Source organism: Rattus norvegicus, chromosome 14 (genome assembly GCF_021556685.1).
Source record: "Rattus norvegicus strain SHRSP/BbbUtx chromosome 14, alternate assembly SHRSP_T2T, whole genome shotgun sequence".
Lineage (NCBI taxonomy): Eukaryota > Metazoa > Chordata > Mammalia > Rodentia > Muridae > Rattus > Rattus norvegicus.
Window position 1 is genome coordinate 12,693,820 of NC_141547.1, and position 16,802 is coordinate 12,710,621.

A 16,802-nucleotide genomic window follows, 5' to 3' on the forward strand; every position below is an offset into this window, starting at 1 on the left:
CAAGTTTTCTGTCTATGGGGTTTTCACACTTATTCAGAGATTCAGAAACATGAACATTGCAGCTGACTATGGAATGCCCCCTCCCGCCCCCATAGCTTGAACGCCTGGTGCTCGGCTGGTGGCACTGTTCAGAAAAGTTATAGCACCTTTAGAGGTAGAGGCTTGCTGGAGGAAGTATATTGGTCTCCTTGCCATCCCACCCTGGTTCCCACTGCTGGCTTCCTGAGCTGCCCAAATGTGTCCTTCCTGAGAACTCCTGGAGCTACTGCTCAAGTTCTACATACCTTACTGCCCCAGCGCCCCAGTGGTTGGCTACACCGAATGCCAGTGACCACTCCAAGGTTTCGCGCTCGCTCTCTCTCTCCCACCTAAATCATTGCAAATGGAAAACACCAGACAGCCGTAATATTTAATAACAGCCAGATTTGTATCGGCAAATCTCCAACCCCAATAGGTCTGTGCAAAGAACACACAACTCAGTTATAATATTTATAAGCTGCACGCCTAAACCGGACAGATCCACTACTACGCTGCTCTATTCCCCAGCTATGAGACCCCTTGCTGCTTGTGGCTCCTCCAGGCCATGTGGGTCTGTCCATGTTCCTCTCTCTCTCCATTCCTCCATCTCCTTATCTCTCTTTTCCTCCTTTCTCTCTCTCCCTCTCAAAAACCTCCAGCCCCACGTTTCCCTTCCACTGCCCAGTCACAGGTTCCAGCCTTTATCTGGCCAGTTAAAAGACGGAGAAGGTTCACATGGAATCGCCTGAGTACGTGATCAGCTCCTCCTCAGGGGCAGCCCCTCTTCAGGAAGCAGAACTAGCATCAAAACACAAACAGCACCAGGGCAATCCACAATAGGGTGGCTTTTAGTTTAGTTTAGTTTTTTCCTAGCCATGGCCACACTTGTTATTCTCTGTGTGTTTTCTGAGATGACTCTGATCAGCCAGCTTCTTGCTCCTGCTCCCATCCTCCCACTGCCTGTTGTCAAGTCCTTCTATGCCCTAATGAATTCTTTCTCTCTTTAACTATAAGCCAAAAGTGAACTCTTTATCCCTTAAGTGAGTTAGTGAGTTTGTTTATTTACTTATTTTAGAAAGCAAGCATCGCACTGTGCAGCCTTCAGTGGTCTAGAACTTATATGTAGAGGAGGCTTGCCTCTTACTCATGGAGATCTGCTTGCCTCTGCTTCTGATTGCTGGGATTAAAGGCACGTGCCACCATGCCTGATTCCTGAAGTTGTTTTCATCAGAGTACAGAAGGCACCTGGTACACTGACTCTCGCAATGGCTCCGATTTCTTCAGGTACTGCCTCCCAGCAATGTCCCAAACTCAAGACCTGTAAGACCAGGAACTTCCTCACACTTCCACAAGGACTACACCCTCTTCTCTGACACTCTTGTAGACAATGGCACTTCTTGCTTTCTCCCAAGATAGAATCCTGGGTGTCATCCTTGACACTTTTTCCTTGCTTCTCTTACCAAATCCTAGGTCCCTCCCTCTTGAGCTTCCAGTCTGGCTATGTCATGGTCTCCCATCCCAGTCAGACCTACTCCAGTGTATCTGTGTCAACCCCCCACACTTATCACCCCACATCTCTCCTAGTCCCTGTTTAAGTCATAAGTCACCAGAATTTCTTTTTAATGACAGAGACATCCTCTTGTCTACCATTCTCATTGACTTCACAATCCCTTGTGCTAAAGACAGGATTATTTAAATGGCCAGAGAAGTCCTACATAGCCTGGCCTCTCTATCCTGTTTTTATTGTTTCTTCTGCTGCAAAGATCTTTCCAAGTTCATCTACCCCAAGTTCTTTAGAATGCTCAGCTCTCTCCATACACAGACACAACAGTCCCCTTGCCTACTGAACTTTCCACATCAGAATTATTTTTCCCCATAGAAGCCTTTCTTGTCAGTCAAGTCCTCCTGTTAGATGATCTTTTAGTACCACGCCTCTCTCCCTCACATGAAAATAGTGATTTTTACACATATTTGTAATTTTATAGGAGCAAAATAATATTATTTCTCCTCATAACTTAGCCCCAGTCTGACACAGCATTCCTGTGATAAATATTTGTGCTTAGATGAATACAGCACAAATTCCCCAACTGTGGGACTCTGGTGAACTCATTTCACTCTGTTATGCTTGAGTATTCCCTGAAGGAGATTTTCTAATTAAGCAATTGACTTAAGCCTTCTTTTCCTTCGGCCTCTTACCCTGATTCTAAGATGCATCTCGGGACCCTGTTGACCACCGGAATTCCAGAGGAGGTACCCACTTCCTGTTGTTGACCTGATAGGCAGACCCAGGACGCATTGCTCTAAGACATGTTCTCTTCCAGCCCCCTAATGTCTTTTTTTGTCAATTCCTATGTGTCTATCTTCCATACTGCACACTTAAGACTTGGCCAGATTATGTTGTTCCAACTGACATGTATGTTAATGCCTTCTTTAAGCCTTCATCTGGAGTCTATAATCTAGACTATGAGATTCCTCTATTGCCCTTATAGTGCACTTTTTATTAATGCATTTATTTAAATTTCCATCAATGTATTTTTTTTTAGACAGGGCCTTAACTACGGAATACAGACTGGCCTCAAACTACAGATAGATCCTCCTGCCTCAGCCACTCCCAAACCATAGATGTTATAGGCATGTGTCACTACACTTGAATCGTCTTGTGAGGAAAGGTGGGTTTTTTGTTTTTTTGTTTTTTTAACCTACACTCTCCCTTTCCTTCTCCTCACCAGTTATCCACGAGAGGACTGAACAGCAGTTAAATGTCTGAATAACAGAGAAAGCAGAGGATGACAGAGTCCAAGAGCAGGATTATGCAACAATGTTTCCATGCTCTAACTCCGGGGTTACAGAAAAAACCATCTTTAAAAGATCCCACTGTCCAGCCAGGAAACCATGAATGAGATTACCTGACAACATGTGCCTGTGTTATTTCACATCTCAAACCACTCTCTTCAGTGGTGGGTTTTTCTGTTTAGTAAACGGCAAATACTTTAAATGTCTCCATTATTTGGACCACGGGGGTTGGGGGGATGGGACAGAGAGCCACAGCTTAATCTAATTTTCTGGTTTGCTGAGGGTGAACCAGAAGCCCTCCTGGTGTGTGAACCTTATTACTGACAATTGTTTTAAAACCCATGAGTTTGCTTTTCTGCCTCTGCAAGTACGATGTGGTTCACGTTATTGAATCTTCCTATGATGATTGAAACTACTGTAATGTGTCAGGGTCAATTCAAATAGAATTGAGTGTAGGCTGTTGACAAAGTCCACGCTAAGCCCTAGGTAGAGCCTGCTGCTCTTTTGGATCGGTTATGATTTTGACTTACCCATGCATCTTTCTCAGTCAAAGTTTAGCAGAAAACAAAGACTCTGGTTTTAAAAACACAGAGGAATTTGGTGAGCAAATCTAGCTGACTAGCTGAAGTGAATACATTCGTTCGTTCCTTTAAAAAAAAATCATTTGTGGGCCCTGACGCTGGAATGCTTCTAAGACACTTAGAGATCCCCAGGTCAATGCATATGCCTGGTTAAGAGTGTCTATTGTAGGTAGGGCTGCACTGTGGGTAGAAGGAAAGGATCCTAAATACTCATTGTGACACAGGAGCATGGCCTAGGCAAGATGTTCCCAGTTGCCAAGGCTAAGCATCACATTCCTCAGGGACCAGGGCTTCAGAGTCCTAAGGGTTGGAGGAGTAGAGCTGCAGAGAATCAAGATCTTCACCGTATACAGTAATCCCACAGCTTCGGGAAGTGTGTGCTTCTAGCTTGAGACTCTCAACGTTTCCCTCCTGACTGCTGGTTGCTCTCCTGTTTGTCTTAACTCTTTTGGGTGTTGGTTCTCAGAAGGTACCGGCTTGGGTCCTTAAAGCTGATTTTCCAGAGAAAGTTTGTAGAGCATCTAAAAACTCAGAGGTAAATAAGTCATGCAGCCTGTGGGGCCTGTGTGGGGACAGACTCTACACTGGGTGACTGGGATGGCTGGGTAGTTCACTCAACTTCATTGCCCAGACTGATTCAGGGAAACAGATTGGATTAATTCTCTAAATTATCAGAGACCTTTGTGTGTCATCTGAGGGATAAGGTAAAATAAAATAAAGCAAAACAAAACAAAAAAAATAGAACCCATAGAATAGTGCTAGGAAGAACAGGGCTAATTCCTTAGCAGTTATTAGCTAACTGGAATATTTCTATTTTACCTAAATTGTTGAACCAAGAATTTTTATGGTATAGGAGATTTGTTTTTGAACAATTCTATCAATGTTATCAGTTTTACTTCCTTAATAATTCTTAATCTGTTATATATATTCCCATACACTGAGACTTGGGAACGGTGGCCATGAGTTCACTGCTTAAGCAGAAAGGAAGGAGTATCAGACATTTTAGAAATATCCTTAGCAGAACATCAGAAACAATGGGAAATTTAAAAAAAGAAAAAAAACAAGAATGATTTAACAATAATGATTGCTAAATCCAGTTACGTAGCAAATATAAGTTCTGCTTGGGAAAGCTGAGGCGAAAATTAACAAAAAAAATATTTATAATGAGAGTAAAAAAAAGCTAATCTGCTTTATGAAAAAGGAGGCCTTAGATGTTAACAAAAAGCAATAGAAATGCAAATGAAGAATGGGCCCAAAGCACAGACAGAGCCCAGAAAAAGAGAAATAAAAATGGCACTTAGAATGTGAAATATGTCAGTTCTAACCTGCACCAGTTGGACTGTAAAAATACAAAAATGTTATCTATGAGTAGAGAATAACTCTGAGGTTCTGATGAAAACACAGAAAGGGGAGCCAAGAGGTCATCTTTACCAAAGTTTAAAACTATTTGTTAACTGTCTCAGCCATTTACCCATCGCCCCCAACACATGTACCTCATGAAACTGGGTATGTACACTAGAGCACTGTTTTGAATAGCTAGTAAACATCTGCTGATGCTATTGGGATAAAAATGAAATAATATACAGCTATGAAAAATGAGAAGCCTTCCTCATACTGTAGTGAAAAGAACTGAAGTACAGAACCCATCATCTTTGGTGTACAACAGAGGACCTCCTCCTCCTCCTCCTCCTCCTCCTCCTCTTCCTCCTCCTCTTCCTCCTCCTCCTCTTCTTTTTAACAATAATTTATCATTGCTGTGGTAGGGGTTAACCTTATAGCCTTGCACAGGCTAGGTCAATGTTTACTACCAATCCATATGCCCAGTTCACTAAGGAAAATGTGGAATATGTATTTTTCTTTCCTTGCTTTTTCCCTTACTTATTCCTTTCTGCCACCGATGCTGGAATTGTCATTTAAAAGCACTGCAACATAAACAATAGACAGCCAACGTGTACGTGTATGCTTTTTTCAAAAGAAACAAAATTTATGGCCAATAAACTTTTCAAAAGATGACTCACTCTTACATTCTTAGTATTGAAGAACTTGAGTATTTAAGAGTTGCCATTTTTAACAATGTTTTAAAGATTTATTTTCTTCTAATTTCATGAGCATGTGTGTCTTGCCTAGATATGTTTATGCACCATGTCCATGCCGTACCCACAGAGGCCAGAAAAGGGTGTCAGATGCTCTGGAACTGATAGTTTCGAGCTGCTGTATGGATGCTAGGGACCAAATCCACGTCCTTAGGCACCACTGAGCCATCTCTGAGTCCCCAGCTCCCACCTTTAAGGGATGTTTTGTTATAACTCTTTTAAACCCAGAAAGCACAATAGCCAGGAGGGAGGAACATAAGTCAGCCTATCTATGTTTTAAGGGCCACGACAGAAAGATTGTGGGCAGGGAACGGGGAGCCATGCCTTGCTATTTCCAGAGGAACTTACTTGGATGGCTGAGTATAAAGAGCAGCCGTAGTGCTTCTTGAACTCACGTCGGATGTCCAGAAGGTCAATCTCTGATCTGGAGACCATTATTCTGTTCAGAGTGAATTCATCTGTTCCAGCTCCCTGGGAAGAACAGACCGTGAAAACCTCACCAATTACTCAGTGACATGCAGATATTCAGTGGTACGAGATAGATGATAGTAAACAAAATAGCCACCCACGGTAACTCCTCTTCCTTCATTTAGCACCATGCTCTACCATTCATTTATTAAAGAAACACGTGTTGAGCCTCTGTGATGAGCCTTCACCATGCCGTGAAGAGGAAATATCCCCAGTGAGCTCCTAGTTCTAGAGCAGGAAGCCTAAATCATCAGCTGGGGAGGTATGCTGAGATGGTGAGGCACTGGGGAAACTGAGGCAGAGGCATCAAGGCACAGATAATAGATGATGTGACAGGGAAGGGGGTGGGCTTATATAGAAAGTGAAGAATGGTCTAGAAAAGGAGTCTCTGTCTCTCTGTCCCTCTCTCTGTCTCTGTCTCTGTCTCTCTCTGTCTCTCTCTGTCTCTCTCTGTCTCTCTCTGTCTCTCTCTGTCTCTCTCTGTCTCTCTCTCTCTCTCTCTCTGTATGTGTGTAAGTATATGAAAGTTTAGGATATATAAATAATGAACAACTGCAAATGATGCATCTGGAAAATCGAGACTTCGCTGGCCATGAAATGAAACTCCAGTTGTAGCCCATAGTAGAATGAGATCATGCCTTATTCATGGTTATTTTCAAAGACCGTCCATTTCCAACACAAAGCCCAGATTCCAGGGGAAAAACAGAAGAAGGACAAGGGAGGAAGAGAAGAGTCTCTGCGACCAACCCGGACATGTCTGCAGCAACATAGGATGGTCACAGCCTCAGCAGGAGTGATGTTCCCAGATGGGGAGAACAGGAGCACATGTGAGGTGTTTGTGGGTAGATGGTCAAAGTATGACGTGCCGTTGGGACAATGGGGAAAGAGAACGAAAACCTTCAAGGTAACCGTTAGCGGAATGCTGGGTCTGTTTAGCAATGTTTCCAACAGTGACGTTGAACATGAACTGTGTACCAGGCATTGTTCTTTGTGCCATGCACACAGCAGTGAACAGATTCTGTCCCCGTGGAGTTTATTTTGTACTAGACAGAGATTGGAAACTATCTGATTGTTTTAATGAATATTAATAAGAACAAGAAGAGAACTGCAGAGTGATGGAAAGACTCAGTTGACTATACAAATGAGGGGGTGTTACAGAAGGAGCTGTGGCATTGTTGTAGCCTAGGTGCCTTGAGAGGCATGCTTCATAGGCTTCAGGTAGAGTCCATGGCTCCTGGGGCACAGTGTGTCTTCTAGTTCTTGAGAGATCCATGCACTCCCTGAGGCTGTGAAACATTCAGGCTGCTCCGTGCTTCTCTGTATGTTCCCTTGAAGTCAAGGAAACCCGGAAGCTTGACGTGACATTTGGTCTTAGACATGAGTCTTGTGTACCCCATGCACCTTGCAGGCACCATTGGATCCTGGCAAGGACAACTGTACTGATCCTGGAAATTTCCATTATATTCTATTCTGATAAAGGTATAAAAAGTCCAGTTGCTCTCCATAAGACTGTCACAGCCTCAGTCTTGCTGTGGACCCTCCAAGAGGCCAGATTTAATTCCTCACAGCCATATCGGGTGACCTTGGTCCAGTAAGTAAGCAATGACACGTACGGGTTACTTCAAGAGGAGACATTTGAGCTGGGACCTGAATAGATGAGAAAAAGCCAGCCACATCTACGGTGGAGAAGCACTACAGATAGGAAAATAAACACAAAGTTGCCAGTGGGGGAACGACTGAGATAACCAGGGAATGGCAGGAAGGTGGAAGTGGCTGAGGCCAAAGGAACAGGACCCAGGAGGCAGAGTTCAGTGTCCAGGGCTGAGCAAGACTGGTTCTGGCTGGTACAACCTATGAGATCCCTGAACACAAGAACCGGGACTGGTGTGGCCTGAGGTGAGGGAAATGAGAGGTTCAGTTGAACCTAACTTTAACAGCCACAGGAAATGCCCACTAAAGAACTGAGGAAGTGCATTCTTAGAGCTAAGCTCAGGTATAGGGATGAAGACTTGAAGAGAATACGTGTCATTGAAAAGAGCACAAATGTCGCTGACCAGGCTGGGTTCGTGTGGAGTAAGGTTGCTTGAGAGGCCACACATCTCAAGGGCTGTTTGAGGTCTGACATCCCACAAAGGAAGTGAGGGAAATTGTTTAGCCAACACTTTGTCAGCTCCCTCTGTCCTGGCTGGTGCATTTATTTTTATACTTTGAGGCAAATTAGTATAAAAATTAGATTCAGAAAGAAACTCACTGAAGCAGAAAAGAAAGATAACATCCCATCAATATTAAACAGTATTTTTACTCTCTGTGAAGGAATTGCTCTCTGGGAGCACAATATGAAAGTTCCAGACTAACCTTCAAAGCCTGATGAAGTCTTCCTGCCAAAAAAGCTGGGGTGTTCCTCGTACAGCGAACTGTTTATTGTTAGGGGGAAAAAAAAGAGGCAAAGTAATGATTAGCTTCACTTAATAGAAACCGAGTCTATCTTACAAAGAGCAAAAAGCTGCTTATCCTGGGTTTCAAAGCTCTGTGATGTCATATTTGCACATAAATCCAAAATAGTAATTATCTGCAGCCGTGGGAAAATAAAACCATGTGCCAAAGATGCTCCCACGTGTCTGAGTCATCTCCACATCTCTGACACGTTACGCTCCTCATTTTATGCTGATAATTCCCTGGGGTGCACCACAACTCAGTTTCAGCATCTTTGTCTACCAATGAATAGCTTGGGCTACTAATGGCCGTGGAGATGTGGTTTCCAATAGCTCACTACATAAAAAGGGCACTAAACTTCAGCTCAGAAACTAAATCTCTGCACAGACGGATCTTCCTTTAAAATGACTGGATTAGGATGTATGAGGCTGGTGATATTAACTATCTTAGAACAACTATCTAAAACTTGAGTTTATTCATCTAAAAATATGCTACAGCTTTATTATGAAATGGCGAGTGGCAAGGAAAACAGAAATAAAACCAGAAACAGGAAACTCACAAAACCATAAGTAAATTAGTTTTCTTTGAGTTAACGTGGAAATATACAGGGAGAGTAAAGTCCATGGAGAACACACCTACTAATGCAGCACAGTTGGTTTTGAGTTCTTACATCTGATATGGGCAGGAATCTGGCTGTAGGTGAGCAGGTGAATTTTATAATAGGTTTGGGATCTTGGAAAAAGCCTTGATTTTCTTTACAGTGGCTCACACACTTGCATACAGCAAGGCAAAGACTTGCTGTGTGTGGTGGTTTAAATGAGAAATGTCCTGCACAGACTTGAGCACTTGAAAACTTGGTTCTGAGCTGGTGGCACTGTTTGGGAAGGTTTAGGAGGTGTGGCTTTGCTAGAGAAAGTATGTCACTGTTGGCGAGTTTTGCGAGTTGAAATCCTTGAGCTAATTCTAGTTGAGTCTCTCACCCAGGAGGGTGAAGTTCAAGATATAAGCTCTCAACTTCCTGTTTACTGCTGCTATACCTGCAGCCTCCTGCCACACTATTCTTTTCAATTTGGACTGTTATCTCTTTAGAACCATAAGCCCAAATAAACCCTCCCCTTCATCTCTAGTTGCCTTGGTGATGGTATTTTCTTTTTCCTCATACCAACAGGAAAGTAACTAATACAACATGTAAATGACTTAAGGACAACTTAAGAAGTGAAGTTGTCTGACAAGAAACCAACCATTTCCATTGCTACTAAGCTTTCTTCAACAAATCTTACAATTTGGTCAAACCATTATGAGTCATTTTTTTTTTTTATTAACTTGAGTATTTCTTATATACATTTCAAGTGTTATTCCCTTTCCCGGTTTCCAGACAAACATCACCCTCCCCCCTCCCCTTCCTTATGGGTGTTCCCCTCCCAAACCTCCCCCCATTGCCACCCTCCCCGCATAGTCTAGTTCACTGGGGGTTCAGTCTTAGCAGGACCCAGGTCTTCCCCTTCCACTGGTGCTCTTACTAGGATATTCATTGCTACCTATGGGGACAGAGTCCAGGGTCAGTCCATGTATAGTCTTTAGGTAGTGGCTTAGTCCCTGGAAGCTCTGGTTGCTTGACATTGTTGTACTTTTGGGGTCTCGAGCACCTTCAAGCTCTTCCAGTTCTTTCTCTGATTCCTTCAACGGGGGACCTATTCTCAGTTCAGTGGTTTGCTGCTGGCATTCGCCTCTGTATTTGCTGTATTCTGGCTGTGTCTCTCAGGAGCGATCTACATCCGGCTCCTGTCAGTCTGCACTTCTTTGCTTCATCCATCTTGTCTAATTGGGTGGCTGTATATGTATGGGCCACCTGTGGGGCAGGCTCTGAATGGGTGTTCCTTCAGTCTCTGTTTTAATCTTTGCCTCTCCCTTCCCTGCCAAACCATTATGAGTCATTTTTTTTCTTTTTCTTTTTTTTAATCTTCTTAAGTTTCTCAACTATCTTCCCACAACTAGATATACACACTCCTTCTCATCATAGTCCTTCCTTTCCTTTACCCCAACTTTTTTTTTGGAGGTCTGTTTTTTTTTTAAGATTTATTTATTTATTTATTTATTTATTTAATGTATACAAATACACTGTAGCTGTCTTCAGACACACCAGATCCCATTACAGATGGTTGTGAGCCACCATGTGGTTGCTGGGAATTGAACTTAGGACCTCTGGAAGAGCAGTTGGAGCGCTTAACCGCTGAGCCATTTCTCCAGCCCCCTACCCCACCTTTTCTTAAATATAAGGTTTGTTCTTTGTATCTGAAAATATGGGAAGTGGCAGAGTCACTCAGCAGTAAGGAACTTACTTTTGTATACAACACTATAGGCAGGGAAACTGGAGGAGGAGCCACTCCAGTTATAACCATTCCCAACAGTTCACAGTTGCCCATTTCCTACTCTCTTTATTGTCTTGACCAAACTGCAACTTGCTATAGGTTCCTAAACTTTGATCTTGAGCAAGCATTAAAATTAAGACCATACATACCCCTTTATCAGCTCATCTCAGAAACTCAAATGCCCATGGCCCAAGGAAGTCACTTAATCCACCTGAGCCCCAGGTTTACTGTGTCACCTGCTTGTTGGGGATTGGTTCTAATGCTTTGAATTAATCTGGTCCCTAAAATCAGGAATCTATATGTCCAAATGCTGAAGGTCCTTGCCCGCAGCTGTTTTTTTTTTTTGGTTGTTTTTGTTTGTTTACATTTTAAATGTTATCCCCTTTCCTCCCCTCCCATAGTCCCCCCTCCCCCTGCTTCTATGAGGATGCTGCCACTCCCACCCACCTACTCCCACCTCAATGCCCTGGCATTCTCCTACATTGGGGGAAATAAGCCTTCCTCAGTTGGTTTTTGATTGAACAATAAAGAGCCAATGGCTAAAGACTGGCAGAGAGACTGAGGCAGGACCTTTGGATTTGTGAGGGCTACGGACTGAAAGGAGAGGGAGAAAAATCACCAGGAATCAGAGGGGAATGGATCAGATTTAGAGCTGCAGAAGCAAAATCATCCAAAGTGTAGATGAGAAAGAAATGCAGCCCCTGGAAGGACTGCCCAGAGAGTCTTGGGCAGCAAAGACTAGAGGGGGCTGCTCAGAAGCTAACAGGGCAACAAAGATAAAATATAGAATTGGGGGGCATTAAGCCAGGAGTACTGGAGGGAAATGTGTGCTAGCTGCGGGGAGGTTTTGAGCTAGTCAAGGCATTTTAAAATTAGCTGCTGTGTGTGTGTGTGTGTGTGTGTGTGTGTGTGTGTGCGTGTGTGTGTGTGTGTGTGTGTGTGTGTGTGTTTCATTTGTGAATACAGAGGGCTCTGGCTGATGACTGGGAGGATGATCTGCCTGGAGCAAAAAGAGGTCTATGGTGATCTTAGTGCACGTGACATGTATTACTACAATGGATCTTAGAAAGGACTTCCCATTGTTGGGGTGACAAGGCGTTCAAAGTCTAGGCATTCCCAATGGAATTCTGTAGTCAATTCTACAGTGTCCTAGAAGTAGAAGTAGCCTAGATCCCCACCTCTCTCTCTGTGAATGTGTATGAGTGGGACACAGAGAGACAGACAGGCAAGCAGAGACACATGCATGTGTGTGCACACACACAGTAAAGTTAAATTGGTTTTGGACTCTTCACTAAAGAGGTCACAGGTCTTGACTTTAAGTTGTGCCTTATCCTTTGATATCATCTTTATCTTGAGGCACTTTCTTAGTGAGACCTCATTGCCTGTATAACAGCATGGCTGACCACTCGTTGATTCACATGTCTACACGGGCATTCAGCCCGAATCCCACCTGATCAATCACTCAATCAACGAGGAAGAGATCTACAGCTCTTATTGGCTCCAATTCGGGAGGCCACTGACATCTTCCAGAGATAACAAAGCACAGTAGAATACTAAATTGATTAAGACTCAGTTTCAACAAGGTTCAATAAAAATGCCAGTAGAATGTAATATTTCAACTCTCAAAGAGGGTATAATCTAAACAAGACAACAAGCCAAATACAAATTTAAAAGTAGGTAACTTCTCCATGTACTCTTTAACAATATTTGTTGAGGCAAATATTGTTATGTGTTATGACATATTTGTGTTAGACAAATTTGTTTGTGTTATGGACTGCTGAGGGCTGTAGGAGCAAACAGATGGATTAGTCCAGATTCTCATAATTAGCTCACCTTGACACGGACTTCAAAGAAGTACAGACAGTTCCACTTATTAACACTCAAGGGCTTACCTACGGCCAGCAGCAGGTCTTCAAAATGCCCAGATAATTCTCCTTTAATGCTGTCCTCAATGTCCTTCTGACTAATGTTTCTGTACTCATCAAATGCTAAAAAATAGCACCATAAAAATATTTAAAGCATCCCAGAGGGCCACACTGGAATATATTTCACATTTAAAAATGTAAGATACAGCAGATCAACGAGCAAGCTCAGAACCTCAGTGGCCATCAAAAGTTGAGCACAGTGAAGGCTGAACTCCTTAGGCCATTTCTTCGGTGATCTCCCTTCCCCCTTCCAGCTTGAAGCAGTTAAAAGAGCTTGAGATGTTCTGCGACAAATAACTCATCTGTTTTAAAACTATAGAAGTTCTAGGAAGCAGTGCTGTGGTAGGCGGTTGGAAGTGCTTTATGTGCTGCAGAGCATTAATGGGAAGATTTCTTAAAACATTTTTAATATTAGTTTTATGTAGTATGTGTATACGTGTGTGTGCGTGCACACACACGTGCACACACGCACACACGTGCAAAGCTCAGAGGACAACTTATAGGAGGGAGTTTTCTCCTTCTGCCACATGGGTTCCTAGGAACAAACTCAGGTAGTCAAGCTTGGTGGCCCACGTTTACTAGCCCCGTCTTGGATGGTTTGGATTTTCCTGTGCAGAGGGAGTCATTCTCTGAGGCAGGATGGCCCACTTGACACCTGCCAGAAGCCACCCGTATATCTTGATCAGTTTACTTATGTCATCATGTGCACACGATTTCATAAGCCAAGTGCAATTTTTTTTCAGTGAGGTTTTAGTTACAGCTCTTTTGTTTTGAGATAGGGTCTCACACATGCAGACCTAGCTGGCATAGAACTTGAAGACATCCTCCTGCCTCTGCTAGGAGTAAAGATACGGGCCATCCAATACATTTTGAAAACAAAGAAAATTTGCAAGGATGTAGATAAAACCACCAACTTACACTGTACATAAAAATTGCTGTCAGAGTTAAAGAAGCACATTTCAAAATTAAAAGTCACAGCAACACCCCTCTGGTTTCTCAGCTCAGCATAAGGTTGGTCCTGCATTGCAGCTGTTCTCTAAACTGGCACCTGGCAGCCACTGTCAGAACATGGTTCCACTGGATGGAGCTCTGGGTGCTTCTAGAACAGCTCAGAGAGTTCCCTGAGTGAGAGGCTGGGTGGGACTCAATCAGGGGTCTCAGAAGAAGAGCTGGTTCTTCCCCCCACCTTCATTTCCCTTCATATCAGATTGAAGCCACTGTTCACACCATTAATCAATCAGCAAAGCCAGTAGGGCAATGCCTGACTTTTCCAGAAGGTAGCGAGGCAGGAAGAGCTAGTGTGGAAGCCTGGCAATCAGCTCTTGCTCTCCTCAGGATTGCCTCTGTCTTCCTCATCTAGAGCTACTCATAGGATAGGTACCCTACTAAGTCTTCAGGGCAAAACGGAATAGAATGTCTAGAGTTGAAATGCGACTTCTCCCTTTGGTCTCTAAAGATGTTTCTATATAAACTACAAAGACCTTTGCAAAAGCAACACAGAGCCAAGAAGACTCGTCATGCGTACTCAGTTTCAGCTGCGGAAAGCTCCGTAGACACAGGATCTCGGTGAATTTGTCTTCATCCGTGCCCCATTTTTTCTCACCAGCATCGTAGAGGGTCTGTTGACAGACGGAAGAAGCCCTGTGTCATCGCAAATGCAAGTCTTTCTCTATTTGAGGGGATGGAATGGAAGGAGTGGGAGTTTTACTTGATTTTAGAGGCCACGAAAATCGTGTCGGAACCTTTCACTTTTAGAAGACTTCAAATCTGAAGGTCAAATGCAGGACCCAGAGGAGGGAATGTGGATACTTGACACCACAGTGGCAGGCAGAGGCTGGGCTGGATGACATGTGTCTCCAGGCTTTGCTTCAGACAGGACAGGAGAGGACAGGGCCAGGGCAGAGCCATTGGTGGTGGTGGTGATGGTGGTGGTGGTGGTGGTGGTGGTTGTGGGGGTGGTGGTGGTGATGGTGGTGGTGGTGGTGATGGTGGTGGTGGTGGTGGTGGTGATGGTGGTGGTGGTGGTGGTGGTGGTTGTGGGGGTGGTGGTGGTGATGGTGGTGGTAATGGTGGTGGTGGTGGTGGTGGTGGTGGTGGTGATGGTGGTGGTGGTGGTGATGGTGGTGGTGGTGGTGGTTGTGGGGGTGGTGGTGGTGATGGTGGTGGTAGTGGTGGTGATGGTGGAGGTGATGGTGGTGGTGGTGATGGTGGAGGTTGTGGTGGTGGTGGTGGTGGTGGTGGTGATTGTGGTGGTGGTGATGGTGGTGGTGGTGGTGGTGATTGTGGTGGTTGTGGAGGTGGTGGTGGTGGTGGTGGTGATGGTGGTGGTTGTGGAGGTGGTGATGATGGTGGTGGTTGTGATGGTGGTGGTGGTGGTTGTGGTGGTGGTGGTGGTGGTGGTAACGATGGTGGTGGTTGTGGAGGTGATGGTGGTGATGGTGGTGGTGGTGGTGGTGGTGGTGGTTGTGGAAGTGGTGGTGGTGGTGGAGGTGGTAGTGGTGGTGGTGGTGGTGGTGGTGGTGGTGGTGGTGGTGGTGGTGGTGGTGGTGGTGGTGGTGGTGGTGGTGGTGGTGGTGGTGATGGTAGTGGTGGTGGTGGTGGTGGTGGTGGTGGTGGTGGTGGTGGTGGTAGTGGTGGTGGTGGTGGTGGTGGTGGTGGTGGTGATTGTGGAGGTGGTGATGGTGGTGGTGGTGGTGATGGTGGTGGTTGTGGAGGTGGTGCGTATGTAAAAGAGACATTCTCCTGGCTGTTACTCACCTGGGCATCTTTTTTGGCCAGATGTTCATCCACTTTCAGGCTTTCGTCTCTTCCACCCTAGAGCCGCAGAGAAGAGAAAAGCAGGGTCAGCCCTTCGGGACACAGTTCTCCACCCACCAGCTCATCTTGGCAGGTTTTCCCATGCAGACCACAGAGCTCCGAGACTGTGTCTGCCATCGATGGTCAGGGTAGCAGGGCACACAATGTAGGGTCTCAACCTCGCCTGGAAACTCAAAGGCGTTAGAATGGAAAGATAGGACAAGGACAGAAAGTATTCACAAACTGTGTTTGATAAAAGACAAATAGTCAAAAACTATAAAGAATATAAGGAGAAGATAACAAACAACCCGACTTTAAAAGAGAGTGTAAGCGATCCAAGGAGACTTCTCACAAAGAAGATGCACAGACAGCAAGAAAACACGGAGAGATGGTTGTCATCCTGTCCCTGGGGACTATAAATTAAAGCAGGATCTGCTAACACAATTAAACTCCAAAACACTGACAACTCCAAATGCTGGGAAGGAGCACGATAGGAACGCTACCTTCATTGCTAATGCAAAATGGTGCACGGACTCGGAGAGAACGCCCAGCACTTGCTTACACTGCTAGGCCTGTTCTTACAGTGTGGTCCAGCAATTATGCTCTTTGACCTTTATCTAAGGGAGATGGACTCGTGTCCATACAAAACCTTGCACAGAAGTATTTAACTGAATTTTATTTATAACCGACAAAGCTTTGAAGCAACCAGGATGCCCTTCAACTTGATAAAACAGTTTATAGGACAAAATATTATTCAATAAAAGTAGGCACAAGGTGACCAGTTAGTTGTGAAAAAAAATATATGGAGAAACATCACAGGCACATGCAATAATCCATTATGTTGGTAAAACGATATGCTTTTCTTATATCACAAAGCAGTTGTCTCTGGGAACAGGACTGACCCTCCAAGTTCAGGCTCAAGCCTGTTTATGCCATGGGACCTCCAAATGCCCCTGTTCTGGGTCAGGTTGGCTCCCTGACTCTGTAAGCGAGAGAAGGCAGCACAGTTAGCAGCTGAGAATGCTAAAACACGCTGTCCCTGAGAACAGCTAAGAAGTGAGCTATCTCCCTCTGCGGTGACAACTGTTTATCAGATTATGATGTCATAATATTACAATGTCTACGGTAGAAAAGAGAAGGCTGAACCTCACTATAGAGAAAATACTGCCCTGCCCGGAACTGAGCAGGGCATCCAGTCATTTCTGCTAGATGGTTATAAGTGCTGGTCTGATGATGATCTCTATGTCTGCTACTCACTGATGGTTCCTTTATTTGGACGCCTCACCGGCAGGCACACCGCGCTCAGCCTGTGACTCTCTCTCATCA

At 44.5% G+C, this 16,802-nt stretch overlaps 1 protein-coding gene across 3 annotated transcripts in view; it reads right to left on the bottom strand.

Annotated features, from left to right (window-relative positions):
• Window positions 1-16,802, bottom strand: part of Anxa3 (annexin A3) — a 54,349-nt gene that overhangs the window by 5,080 nt on the left and 32,467 nt on the right. For all 3 annotated transcript variants that reach the window (NM_012823.2, XM_087582331.1, XM_087582332.1), the window contains 5 exon segments: window positions 5,834-5,956; window positions 8,309-8,367; window positions 12,648-12,743; window positions 14,206-14,299; window positions 15,438-15,494. In NM_012823.2, coding sequence (NP_036955.2) covers window positions 5,834-5,956; window positions 8,309-8,367; window positions 12,648-12,743; window positions 14,206-14,299; window positions 15,438-15,494 — 429 coding nt within the window.